This window comes from Sminthopsis crassicaudata, chromosome 4 (assembly GCF_048593235.1).
Source record: "Sminthopsis crassicaudata isolate SCR6 chromosome 4, ASM4859323v1, whole genome shotgun sequence".
In the NCBI taxonomy this organism is placed as follows: Eukaryota; Metazoa; Chordata; class Mammalia; order Dasyuromorphia; family Dasyuridae; genus Sminthopsis; species Sminthopsis crassicaudata.
In genome coordinates this window covers 388,787,125-388,801,514 of record NC_133620.1, presented here as the reverse complement: position 1 = coordinate 388,801,514, position 14,390 = coordinate 388,787,125, and the positions used below count along the sequence as shown (strand labels likewise).

The following is a 14,390-nucleotide window of genomic DNA, read 5'->3' as shown; positions in this document are numbered from 1 at the left end:
CCAAGAGAGATAATTTTAAAATTATTGATCTACTTGAAAGTCATGATCAAAAAAAAAAGCCTAGACACCATCTTTCAAGAAATTATCAATGAAAACTGTCCTGATATTCTAGAATAACAAATTTATTAAAATTAAGGGCTATACCCCAATTGATAAATAATTAGAAGATGTTATATCTATGCCCAAAAGGCTGCAAGTTCATGCACATCCTTTGACCTAATAATACTATTACTAAGCATGAATACAAAAAGAGGTTTGGGAAAAAAAAACAGAAAAAAGGAAGATTATGTATATGTACAAAAATAATCATAGTAGCTATCTTCTCAGGACAAAAAAATTAGAAATTGAAGGGATGTCTATCAATTGGGGATTGGCTCAATAAACTGTGGCATATGTTTGTGAGAGAATATTATTGTTCTCTGAGAAATGATGCTCTCAAGAAAAAAAAACAAAAACAAAAACAAAAAAACTTGGAACTGTTTCTGGCTTACAGTTCCTCCATGAACAAAGCAAAGTATACTGTATACAAAGTAATAGCAATGCTCTAGGATAATCAGCTGTCAATCACTTTATTATTCTCAATAGTATAATCATCTACAACTACTCTGAAGGACTTATGAAAAATTCTATCCATACCTAGAGAAGAAACAGATTGTGTCTGAATATTAATTGAAGCATTCTCTATTTCTCTCTTTCTTTTTAATTTAATTTGTCTTGAGGGTTTTAAATTTTCATTAGAGTGTGAGATCTTGACTTTTATGGAAACATTTTGTATAACTTCACATGTAGTTTCTTAATCATGGATGAGGATAAAGGAGAGAACCTAGAACTCAAAAATCGTAAAAAAAACCAACTGTTTAAAAATTTATTTTGAGTATAACTTGGGAAAAATATTAAATAAACAATTAAAAATCTCATTTCTAAAATATATAAAGAACTGAGTCAAATTTATTAGAATACAAGCCATTCCCTAATCGATAAATGATATGAACAGACAATTATCAGATGAAGAAATTAAAGGCATCTGTAGACATATAAAAAAATGTTCTCAATCACTATTGAGTTATTTAGAAATACAATTTTTAGAGACTGTGAAATGCAAGACATGAGAAATGCAAATTAAAACAATTCTGAGGTACTATCTCACACCCATCAGATTGGCTAAGATGACAGGAAAAGATATCTAATTTATGTATATAATATATAAATTTACTTAGAGAACATCAGAGTTTTAACTAAAATTAACAGAAAAAATAACTTTAGTAAGCTTACATGATAAAAAAAATCAATAAAAAATAAACCCACATCTACTACTTGGTTTATTTCCTGGATTTATCTCCAGAAACTCATCACTCTATAAGATGAAATCATCTCTGAAACTCACATCTTCTTAAAAGCTACTGCCCCAAGATTCCCACTCTCCTTCTGGTTGGAAAGATAAAGAAGGGATTTAGAAGAGGGATGGAAGTGGACATCTAGAAGCTCCTCCTTAACTCTCTGTTTGAAGAGGTTACCCTTTTACTCTCAAAGGGAATTTAACTTCAGTATTACTCACCCAGCTGATCTGGATTTCATGAAATTCAGAAACTCATAATTCTGAAATATGAATTCAACTCTGTAAATCATATTTTCTCATATCATTTCCCATCCTGGTTTCAGGACTTCACCTGAGCCTACACCATTTGCTTTTCTGCTTCTTTTTATATGTTGGCTTTCCTCCTTAGATGGTGAGTTCCTTGGGGTAGGGATTATCATATTCAGCACTTTTTTTAATCCCTAGGGTTTAGGACAGTGTCTGGCACAAAGTAGGCATTTAATAAATATTTATTGACTCTATTTAGCATAAATAATTAGCCTTTCTGTATTTAACAAATAAAACCTGTGAGAAATATATAGGAAAAAAAATCCTCTTAAAATAACTATAGAATGTATGAAACAGTAGGGAATTTACCTGCCAGATCATCTATATAAATATAACTACAATTAATATAGCTACAAAATACCCTTTATTCAAATAAAGACATGTCAAAATTATTGAAGAAATATTAACTGCTCATAGGCAAACCATAAATTAAAAAAAAACTACCTAAGCAATTTGCTTGTTCAATGCCATATTAATTAAACAATCAAAGGATTGCTTTATCAAGCCAGAAAAAGTAATAATGAAGTTATTCTGGAGGAACAAAAGGCCAAAAATCTCAAGAAAAATTATTTTACAGTGAGAATTAATAAGACTTAACTGTAATACATTTAAAACTATACTATAACGCTTTAATCATCAAAATGATTTGACATTAAGAAATAGAAAAGTCAATTAACAGAACAGATTAGCTCCAAAAATATAAAAACAAACAAGCACAGGAGCCTAATGTTTGAGGCAACTATGTGGCTCAATAGATAAGAGTGCTGGATCTGAAGAAAGACAGAGTTCAAATCTGTCCTGACACTTACTAGCTGTGTGACTCTGAACAAGGCCTCTTTTTGACTTAGTTCCCTGAAGAAGGAAATGGTTAAGCACTCTAGTATCTTGGCCAAGAAAAACCCCATAATGGATTCATAAAGAGTGGGACATCACTAAACAGCTAACAACAAGAAACCTAATTTTTTTTTCAACACACATTGCCTGACTTCCAATGATCCAAAAAGTGTGAAAAAACTGAAGGAGTTAAAAGAAACGGAATGGTTAGGAAAAAAAAAAAATAAATTCCCCACCTTAGAAGACCGGAAACTAAATGCTGTTGATTTGACATCAGCTTTCTCTTTATCCATGAGTAGAAGGCTTTTGTCATCCATAAGGCTTAAGTATTTGCCAGTTGTTACATGCCGTAATCTGAATGGCTGACCCCATCTGATGTGGCTCCCACTCCATCTAATTAGAAAAGTTAAGATCAATTTCTAAAACTGAGTAAGTTATTGTGAATTACTTTAATCTCTAAAAGTCAAACACACAAAAATATGAATTGTATAGCAAAATTTTTTTGAGATAAATATTTTTTGAGATAGTTTCTTTTTATTGCTGAATTTTCATACATACACATGTTAATGCTAAAAAATACTATAATCAATACCTGATCATTAATTGGATCATAGACATTGAGAATATGTGTAAGATATTGGACTATACTTCATTTTCCTAGAAGTTTTTCTAAAGGAGTGAGTTCTTATCCTGGAGATTGGGGTCCTTGGGTTTATCAAATCTTAGGTTTATAGTCATTTACTATTAATTCTCATTCTATAAGATTAGACTATTAAGTTTCTGATTAATTTAATCTATTTTCTACTGTCCTTTATTGAATATAATTTTTATTACATTATGATATGAAAAAAGCATTCAATATTTTGGCCTTTCTACATTTGATTTTGAAGTTTTCAGTGTCCTAATATATGGTCAATTTTTGTTCAGGTATCACATACAGTTGGAAAAAGTGTATTTTTTAAATCCTCATTCAGTTTTCTCCAAAGTTCTAACATATATAACTTGTCCAAGAATCTATTCACCTCAATTTCTTTCTTGTTAATATTTTGGCTGGACTTATCAAGTTCTGAGAGGAGACAGTTAAGGTTCCTCACTAATATAATTTTGTTGTCTATTTCTTCCTGTAGCTCAATTATTTTTCTCCTATTAGAATTTGGTTGCTAATTTGAAACTATACCAAAGGGCTATCTATAAAACTGTGTATACTCTATGATCCAGTAGTATCATTACTAGATCTATATCCCAAAGAGATCATAAGAGAGAAAAAGACCCACATGTGCAAAAATGTTTCTAGCAAGTATTTTTCTGGTGGCAAGGAACTGGAAATTTAGTGGATGCCCATCAACTGGGAATCGGCTAAATAAGTTATGTTATATGAATAAAATGGAATATTATTCTATAAGATATGATGATCAGAATAATTTTAGAGAAGTCTGGAAAGATATATATATGAACTGATGCTGAGTGGTGAACAAAAATTTCTAAAAGAGAAATTATTATGTATTACTTTAATCTCTAATAGTCAAAAGTACAAAATATAAATTGAACTATGATATTTTTTTAAATAGTCAGGTATCTTTTGAGATGGATTCTTTTTATATTAACTCTATTTTCATGGACACATGTTCCACTTTCTTTTTGATTTCTAACTTCACAACTGGCTACAAAGTGAATTATGACAATCTCTTAACTGAATTTTTTTTCTCCAAAGTTATCAATTTGATAGGGAATAGAGCTATGAAATCTTGCAACCATAATTCTAAATGTAGAAGAAGGTATGAAGCCCAATTCTGAATGGTCAAGATAATGTGTTATGGAAGTGTCTTAGAGATACTTTGGAGTAAGAATACAGATTCTGAATTGACTTGATTGTGTTAATCATTTTTGTGGATACTAGTTTCATTAATAGGCTACAATTAAGTGTTTGCACTTTTGTTTTAGGTGAGTACTTCAGAGTCCAGAAATTGAGTCTATGAAAACTTTTATAATCACCTAACATTAATATGCCAAGGTATGACCTTCAAACCGAACCAGCAATGGCTGAGACTTGTACTCATCCAAGAATGATGTCACAGTTGAACGTGGGACAAATGCCATGTAGAAACTGTGCTAAGTTTCCTCAGAGACAAAGATGTTTTAATGGGAGAATATGCTCTTAGAGGAAAATGTTAGTATTTCTGTTCTGACTATCTATTTGAAGTGCTATATTTTGAAGCTATTTGATATTAAATAGTTAAATTAAACTGCAGTGCTAGTCGTTGATGGCTATTAATATGGCCTGAAACAATGCAAGCATTGCTACGATAATAAAGAGGCATTGTTTGGGGAAACTGAGTCCAGGGCATATATGTAATCTCAATAATTTCTGTTTTTAATCAACAAAAATCTATTTTCTCAACTTTCAGTTTTTCCCCACCAAGATAATGAAAACATTTGAAACTGATATTCATTACAAAGCAAAACAAATTCCTAAATTGGACAAGTAAAAAATTACATTCTCAATCTGCCATCTGACTCATCACTTCTGTCAGAAGGTGAGTAGTATGATTCACCAAGGGTCCTCTGAAAACATGGTTGCTTATTATCATTGCTGTCATTATATTAATACCAATATGTATTTTATATGATTTTTTCTTTAAACCAATAATTTTTGTGATTATTTTATTCAGGCTCCAATTATTTTGAATAATTTCTTAGTTTTCTTTCATTAAATATATTTTATTGAGGTTCATAAAAATGTATTTTCATTCCAAGATTTCACATTCATTGTTATAGCTATTTGCTGTTGGCTATCAATAATTTAATAAGAAGTTTTGGAGATTTGCAGCATACTGTAGCAAATTGCAGGGGACATACATACATACATATATATATATTTGTATATATATATATGTAAATAAAAAATTAGTAAGTTATAAATACATAAATATCATTGTAAGCCATCTTATCATTTACTATCAAAAATATTGTCATACATGTATTATAAACAGTTAAATTTTCTTAAAACTTTCAGGATGGTAAAGAACTACCAGCTATGTAATCTCTTTGAGAACACCTCTTCTTTCACTCTCTACCATGAGGGTTCAGTGACTTGATATTCTTTGGCAATGATCTTTGTATCTTGTGCTTTTTGCAGAAGGAAATTTATGAAGTAGTTGCTGCAGCTGTACCAGAAACAGCAGATTTTGCAGTATAAAAGATATTATTCTATCTTGCATAGAAGTTGCAAATTTTTATGAATACAATTTACTATTTTATTATATTATGTGTCAAATAATATGATCAGATTTATTAAAAATCAAAGTTTGCAGTGGAGTCTAGAGTTATTCCTGATTTTCACATTTGAAGTAGTCTTGTACCCCTAACTTTGGAAATTTTGAGGTATGACTGTATACTCCTTTCTATTCACATTTACTGATCTTCAGAGGTCCATCATATCTAAATTTCTAAAATTCTATTCAGGTCCTTAATTTCTGTTTTCTATATTTTTGTTAGATTTGTGAAGGTCTGAAAGAAGATTCCCCATTATCACTTTACTGCTCATTTTCCCTACTACTCATTTAATTTTTCCTTTAATTACTTAAATGCAATGTCATTTGATATGTGTATATATATATAGATATATATAGATATAGATATATAGATATATATATATATATATACATATATTTGAGTATTAATATTATTAACTCATGGTCAATGAAATCTTGCTGAATTATTCATCATTTTTATTGTATTATTCACCATTTAACCAAGTCGATTTTTTTTTGCCTTGTCTAAGATCATGATTTCTTTCTCCACCTTTTTTACTTTAGCTGAAGTTGAATAAATATTGCTCCAGTCCCAATGAAAATGTTTATGTTGCAAGTCTATTATTTATAAATAATATATTGCTGGAATCTGCTTTCCAATTCTTTCTACTACCCTTTTTTATAGATGAGTTCATTCCATTCACATTTGCATTCACTTATGATAATTAATTATATATTCATCTCTGATTCTCTTAAGCTTTCCTTCTTTTCATCATATTCTTTCTTTACAAAGAAATAGTGAAGAACATGTACCATTGCTTGATACTTGATGCAACTGCTACTGTTTCATTGTTCTTTTTTCTTGCACTGAGCTCACAGATTCATTCTTACCCTAGCTTGCTTTCTTTTTATACCCCTCTTAGTGATTGATCAATGTAAAATTTGTTTTGTTTATGACTACTTCTATTAATCTACTCTGTTTCTTATTCTTTCCTGTCTCCTGATTTAGGAAGATGTATTTCTTCACCTGAGTGTATATATATTCTTTCCTCCTTTAACCAATTCATTTTTAATTATTGCTCATACCTCTCACCTATTTTAACTCAATGATTATGTAAGATAATTTTCCCTACCCTCACTGTCCTTTTTCCCCTTGGTATATTTCTTTTCCCCTCTTTTTTCCTTGTCGTGTGCACAGCAGAACATGAGGATTAAAAATATAAAGCAATACATTTCCATTTCAAGAAAGCCTATATAATAAAAAATAAATACTACACATAATGTTCAGAGATGTCCATCTTTTTCTTGTTTCTTCTTGGTTTTCTTTTGTTCTCTGCTGTGCACTTTTTACTTTATTTTTTCCCTTCCTCCCTCTCCAAGAAAGTTATAATTAAGTGTAGAAATATAGATATAGATTTACTTATATCTATATAAAATATATACATATGTTATATATATGTATATATATATACACACACATATGTATGTATTTATATTTCTAATTTTCAAGGAGTCTGCTTTGTCAGTAAGATTTGTAATTCTTGTTCTAAAGTGTTAAATTTCCTTGCAAATTATTTCTCAATATTACTCACTCTTCGCTTTTCTAAATCCTTCCTTAGCACCCTTGCTTTATTTATGAAATCATTTTAAATCTCATTCCATTCCCTCAAGGAATTCTAGTTGAACTTATACAAAACTTTGTTTTTATTGCAGGTTTTCCTTATAGACAATTTTATACTATTCTCTACTTATGGGTTTGCGTCCTTAACCTACCTGTTACCATAAGATATTTTTATAAAAATACTCTTAATTGTTATTACTTTTTAAAGTCTTACTTCCCAAATCTCAACAATTACATGGATACAGCTGTTTCCAGCTTCTGTCAGATAGGTGGCAGATTATGCAGGTTGAGTGAAGAACTACAGTCTTCATTATCTGAGCTCCTTGTCTTTGTTTCTCAAATGAAGGCTTCAGACTGTGCTGAAGATTGAGTCTTAGACCTCGCTCTATGTTCAGAGACACAGAACTGCTGCTAACTTTTGTTCCTATTCCTTACTCAGGGTGCAACCTCAAATCTGCAATAACTCCTTGTCCCTGGTCCACCAGTATTAGGCAGAGGTTCCTTGCTCAATCCTCAAAGGATCTGAGACTCATGTTTGCAATAAAATAAGCAGACTTTAAGTATGACTTCTGATTCTGCTCTTAACACAACATCAAGCTCTTCCTTGTTATATCTGGATTTTTTTTTTTTTTTTTTTACCTCAGTACATTATAGAAGGCCTCGGTTCAATCTCCAAGGCAGAAAGTTCTACATGTCATTCTCCCAGCTAAACTCTGTCTCCAGTGTCCACAATCTCTGTCTATTTTTCTCTGCATATCTAGGATGGAAAAATGACTTACTGATTTTTAACTTGGTTTTGCTAATCACAGCCTAGTCTTTCTAGGCCTTATCTTCATAATATTGCTATTTTTGTGTAGATTGTTCTCCCAATGCTGCTGGTGCCACTTTGCATGAGTTCACATAAGTCTTTCCAAGTTTTTTCTGAAACCATTTATTTCATCATTTCTTACAACCTAGTAGTATTCAATTGCATTCCTATATAGTAATGATAAAATATTATTACTTATTGAATCGTTTGCCAGTTGGTAAGCATTCCTTCCATTTCCAATTTTTTGCCACCACAAAAGGGACTGCTAAGGGTTCTTTTCATCTTTTTTGATATCCTTAAGGCATAGTTCTAGAAGTCATATTGCTCGATCAGAGAGTTTACACAATTTAATAGCTCTTGAGCATAGCTCCAAATGGCTTTCCAGAATGTTTGAACTAAAATTAGCTCCCCACTTCAACATTACTTCTAGGCCACTCCACTGAACTCCTGGCCAGAACTCACCCACTGCTCTTTTGACCTCTCTATCTTCATAAACTACTCTTGACTGAAAAGAAAAAAAACAAACAAACAAACAAACAAAAAACCTTACCATTACATTTTCTTATCACAGCATTTTTTCTGGGTTGTAGAGGAGGTAGGTTGGGTGAGCTGGGCCCTATGATTGTCAAATTATAGTCTTTTCTGGTTTCACTCTTTTATAAACCTTCCCTTGTTTTTTAGAATCTATGCTGGTATCTATTATCTAGCTTTATTCTGCAGATTCTGCCCCCATGCTTCAGCCTGTCTTCTTCTTATGTCCCTGCTGATCTCTTCTCCCAATGTTGATTCATTTATTCCTAGAACTCTCATTGTGAGGAAGACTCAGGGCCAGTAATCTTTCATTCTCCCAACTTTGCCACCATGACCACAGATGAGTCCTTACCTTCCCCCTCTTTTCAGATTCCTTTTTATGTGTTGCCTTTACCTCTTTATAATGTAAACTCCTTGAAGGCAAGGACTGTATTTTTATTTTTAAGCTTATATTTACATTTTTAGCATTTAGTTTAGGGCTTGGTACATATAATAAAAAAAATAAGGGTGTTTTTTTTTTTTAATTTTACTGCCATCTTTACCATTCCTGCTCTAGCCATTATCTTTCTCTTTCCAGTAGCTTTTTGGAAATTAAGGATGCTACCCTCTATAAACAACAAACCAATAATACACACTAAATTTCAAATTAATTTGATCACTTGAAACAATTAACTCTCCTCATACCGAGTCTGTGTTTGTCCTTGCCTATTTCTGTCTCTTTCTGGGTCTCTCTGTTTCTGTCTCTTACTTCCTACTCCATACTTCTTTAATATCTTCCTTTCTCTATTAAAGAATTGTCAAAATAATATTAGTATTAATTGTAATACTAATTACAATTAGTATTGTTGTCTTTTACTCAAGTTTCCTATGAAGGCAATTTTTCTGGCCTATGTATATAGAAGATTAAATCCAGGACCTATTTCTATCAATCAAAGAATGCATGATAGAATCAAGAAATTTGACATTTGTCAAATCCTAAAATCACTTCTTGGTCCAGTAACAGTCTGAGCCTGATGTCTACTACCAATGATAATAAAGGAAGACAGATGAGATTATGCTCAGGACAGAATGGAAACAAAGTTACTGATTCCTTCTCTACTTTTTTAGGTGCAATCTTAGCACTCTTACAAGGCCAACCTTAGGACAAAGACAACTAAGAGTAGAAAATGAATTAATACAATTTCTACTTCTTTATTAATATTTTATTTTGTTATGTATTTATGTGTAAATGTATGAGATAAATATTGACCTGTTAAACAGCATATTTATATAAAATGATACCACAGTCCTCAGATATTTCTCATTGAGCTTGGAAGGAAGAAAGGACCTCTCCTAATAAAATTGAATTCTTACTTTGGAGAATTATTTTTCTTTTTTTTTTTTCCAAAAAGGGACACAAAATCCTTCAATATAAAGGAACCTTCAGTCATTTCTTAGAAACAGAAACTTTACTACTAGTCTGGAGGTACAAATTAATATTTTGGGAGCCAATATAGGAATTTATTGAATTGCTAGGGATATTAACTTTTTTTTTTAACTTACGCAACTCTTAGCGTTTCAAGTCTCCAAAGGGAACGAGCATGAATGGATACAGCACCACCTTCATAATGAACTGTCCTGTTAAGAAAAATAAGAGACATACTTTGAATCTAAGGGTTTTTAGTTTTTGAAATGAGAATATTCTTTAGACTAAAGAAAGGCAAATAGCTCAAGCTATACCAATTTCAGAAAATAATCTTCCAGGGATTTTATCAGTGAACAATTTAAACTAACTTGGATAAGCATTCAGCAAAAACATTTAAATTACTTTGTTGCTCTCATTCTCCCATGATTACCATCAACTGTCCCTCTTAAATGTCTAAATTTTACTGGGTTTAACATAAATTGTGTCTCATATTTATTTATAACAAGTTTTTACATCACATTAATTTCTGAATACCTCTTTCCCTTCTTATACCAAGTGAATCAATCATCACTTGTAACCAAAATCTTAGAAAGAGAAAAGGGACAATTCCACAAATTAAGTAATGTAGTAACCATGCATGATATCATATATAATATTTTATACTACAGTCTCTTACATAAAGAAAAGAGATGCAATTTTTCCACTCTTGTCCAGGATTATCTTGATCATTTTGCTTATAAAATATATCTAATATGATTCCTGAAGTATCTCTTAAAATATGTTATGGTCTCCCCGAATTGGCTACAAATTTAAACATCTCAATTTGTTTTAGATTATTGGAAAATATGAGAAACTCAGAATATAGTGACAGTGGTAAAGTTGTTGACATACGATTACAATGACATAAAAGTAAGCAAATGAATTACCACAAAATACTGCTTGTTTTCTCCCTTTATCCCCATGGAATAAAACACATGCCCACACAATTTTTTTTTTTTTTTTTTTTGAGGCTGGGGTTAAGTGACTTGCCCAGGATCACACAGCTAGGAAGTGTTAAGTGTCTGAGACCAGATTTGAACTCGGGTCCTCCTGAATTCAAGGATGGTGCTCTATCCACTGCACCACCTAGCTGCCCCCCACACAAATTTTTTTTGTCACATATTCACATGCATATCCATATACAAAAAAGTAATAATACTTTAAATTCATTAAGAATTAGACAAAATTTAATGCTTTCTTAGATGTTTATGTTGCTTCTCTTTCATAAAAATTCATTAGTACGATTTTTTTCCTAAATTACATGAGGTGTTAAATTAACAAATATCAAAAAGGTAGCATAAGTAAATGTAGTAGAATTTATTTTCTTTTATTTTATAACATTATACCATAAAGCTATCTCTCCCCAATAATTCTACAGGGAATAAATCAATCATTTCTTTTCAGATGTTTAAAAATTATATCAAGCTTTCCTTTTAGAAAGAACAGTAATTTGACTTTGTAGTAATAAAATATTAGAAAAAGCTGTCTGCTACAACTTGGGTCATAGATCCAGAGGAAAACACAAGTACTAGGTACTCTAGGTGTCTAATCTGATGCTTGCAAATGAATCAGGATGAGAAATTTAGGCAAAAATGCTTAAACAATTAAATTAATTCCAGGTTTTTCACAATGCCTATGCTTAATAAACTTCTTTAGTTATGGCTAAATGACTCTTCTTTTGCTAACTAATAATTTATGAATATCTCATTTTTTTTGGCAATTATAAAATTAATTTTGCTAAGGGACTAGCCTAAGTCAGGTCTACTCCAGATCACTATGAGTGTGATTTTAGTCATATTTTTGGTTAGTACAATTAAATATAGAAATAAAATCCACTTGTGTTTATAGTCATCTTATGATATGAGTATTGGGTGATTATTTAGGAGACATAAGCTATAGATCCACTTTCACAATACAGGACTTAGTTTACTTATCTGTGTAACATTATTCCTAAAGTCTCTTCCAGCTTTAACCTATCAATCCTATGCTAGCTTCATCTTCTTATCTTTTTAACAGGACAGATTATCTTATAAAATTCTGGTAACTTCTCTGTAAGTGAGTCTTTCAGAGACCTAGAGCACTGAGAGAGAGCTAAGTGACTTGATCAGATTCACTATGTCAATGCAGTACTCAAACCTGAGTCTTTCTGGCTTTTAGGCTACTATACTCTCTCTCTCCCTCTCTCTCCCCCCCTCTCTCTTTTGTCTCCATCAAACCTGTCTTAAGTCCTTTTCAATGATTTTCAACCATCTCTTCCTACTGTCTCATCTGAGTTCCAGCCATCATCAATTTTCATCTGCATTTACTGTAACAACTTCTAAATTATCCTTCCTATCTGTGTGTTTTTCTTCACATTCTGTTCTTTTCATTCACATTCAACACATTCTGCATTTCACTATACCACTTTCTTCCTTAAAAACTTACTACGGCCTTTTATTACTAACATCAAATTCTGTGCACCCACCCTGGCTATCAAATGTTTATTTGCAGAGGTGTCCAAATCACTTCATTTCTAAGTTTAAATATCTTAATATGTTACATGAAAACATTCACTTTAATTAAGTTCAATATGTGGTCATGATTTAGACATAAAGGATGATATTATAAGTTTATCAGCTGATAATGAAAAAATTACCTTTCAGATCTAAGGATATGGGAAGAATTTATGACCAAAACTCAGAAATAAATGCAAAGTGAAATTGATAATTTGAGGTAAAATGGAAAATTTAAAAGTTTTTGTACAAATAATACCAATGCAACTAAAATTAGAAGAAAAGTAGGAAATTGGGAGAGAGGGATGTTTGGAGGAAGGAAGAGAGAAGGAATCTTTGTAGCAAACCACATAACCCAGAGATTTTAAAAAGAGAATTTCCTTCCCTCTTCTCTATTTACAGTTGACCATAACCTCCTACTGAGATGCCTGTGAACAAATGAAATACTTTAATAAATGTTGATAACTATCTTTATATATAATTGGAAAAGTAAAATAGTATTGTAGTTTAAAACCAACAGAAACAACAATAACAAACAAGTTGCCTGAGATGAGAGATGATTTGTGATGATAACACACCTGGTATGTGTCAAGAGGCCCAATTTGAACCCAGGTCTTCCTAAATCTTAAGGTTTTATTTCAGGGAACAATTACTGTTTAATTCCCCATACTCAATCCAGTCTATTGTCTAATTATTGTCTATTTAAAAAGAATCTCATTCTATGTCATTCACAGCTTTAAGATGACAGTACAATCCTAATTGTCATTCTTCACTATTTGATTTACTTCTCATTTGCTGCTAGTGTAATTTTTCTTTACTCTCAAATCTGTATTTTGTCAATGACATTACTGTGAGTTTATATTTTGGGATTTTTTTTAAAGAAAATGATTGGTGGATTCTTCTTATTTTCATGGGTCTCTTATACTAATTGGTCTGGGCAATTTTCTTAAATGATTTATTGAAATATGACATCCAGGATGGCCATCAGTTAGGGAATAGCTGAAAAAAATTATGGTATATTAATGTAATGAATATTATTGTTCTATAAGAAACAATCAGCAGGATGATTTCAGAAAGGCCTGAAGAGATTTGCATAAACTGATACTAAGTGAAGTAAGTAGAACTGAGAGAACTTTGTACATAGCAAAAAGAAGATTATGTGATGATCAACTCTGATGGACGTGGCTCTTTTCAACAGTGAGGTTTTTCAGATCAATTCCAATACACTTGTGATGAAGAGAGCCATCTGCTTGGAGAAAGGAGATTATGGGGATTGAATGTGGATCACAACACAGTATTTTCAACTATTTTGTTGTTTTGCTTGATTGCTTTTTTTATTTTTTTTGTTTTTTCTTCTTTTGATCTGAATTTTCTTGTGCAGCACAATAAATGCAGGAGTATGTATAGAAGAACTGTACATGTTTAATATATATTGGATTACTTGTTGTTTCGGGAGTGGAGGAAAGGGAGGGAGAAAAATTGCAAACACAAGTTTTTGTAAGGGTGAAAGTTAAAAACCATCTTTGCATATATTTTGAAAATAAAAAGCTACTTAAAAAAAAGAAAAATGACATTTAGGCTCTCTTTTCTGATTGTGGTAATCCAGAGAGTCTTAGATTCTTTCTTCTTGCTTTGGTTTCCAGGTCAGATTTGTTTTTAATAATAGATATCTTAATTTTACTCTATCTTCCCAATCTGCTCACTTTGTTTTAATCATCCTTATTGTCTCCTGGAGTTATTAATTCCTAATTGGAGTAGTCAGATTTT

The 14,390-nt window shown here is 31.3% G+C and overlaps 1 protein-coding gene across 2 annotated transcripts in view; it reads right to left on the bottom strand.

The window, feature by feature from the left end:
• The window catches only part of RYR2 (ryanodine receptor 2), a 699,155-nt gene that overhangs the window by 393,565 nt on the left and 291,200 nt on the right, over positions 1-14,390 (bottom strand). For both annotated transcript variants that reach the window (XM_074262493.1, XM_074262494.1), the window contains 2 exons: positions 10,230-10,304; positions 2,713-2,869 (listed from right to left, as the gene is read on the bottom strand). In XM_074262493.1, coding sequence (XP_074118594.1) covers positions 2,713-2,869; positions 10,230-10,304 — 232 coding nt within the window. The remainder of the gene's footprint in view (positions 1-2,712; positions 2,870-10,229; positions 10,305-14,390) is intronic.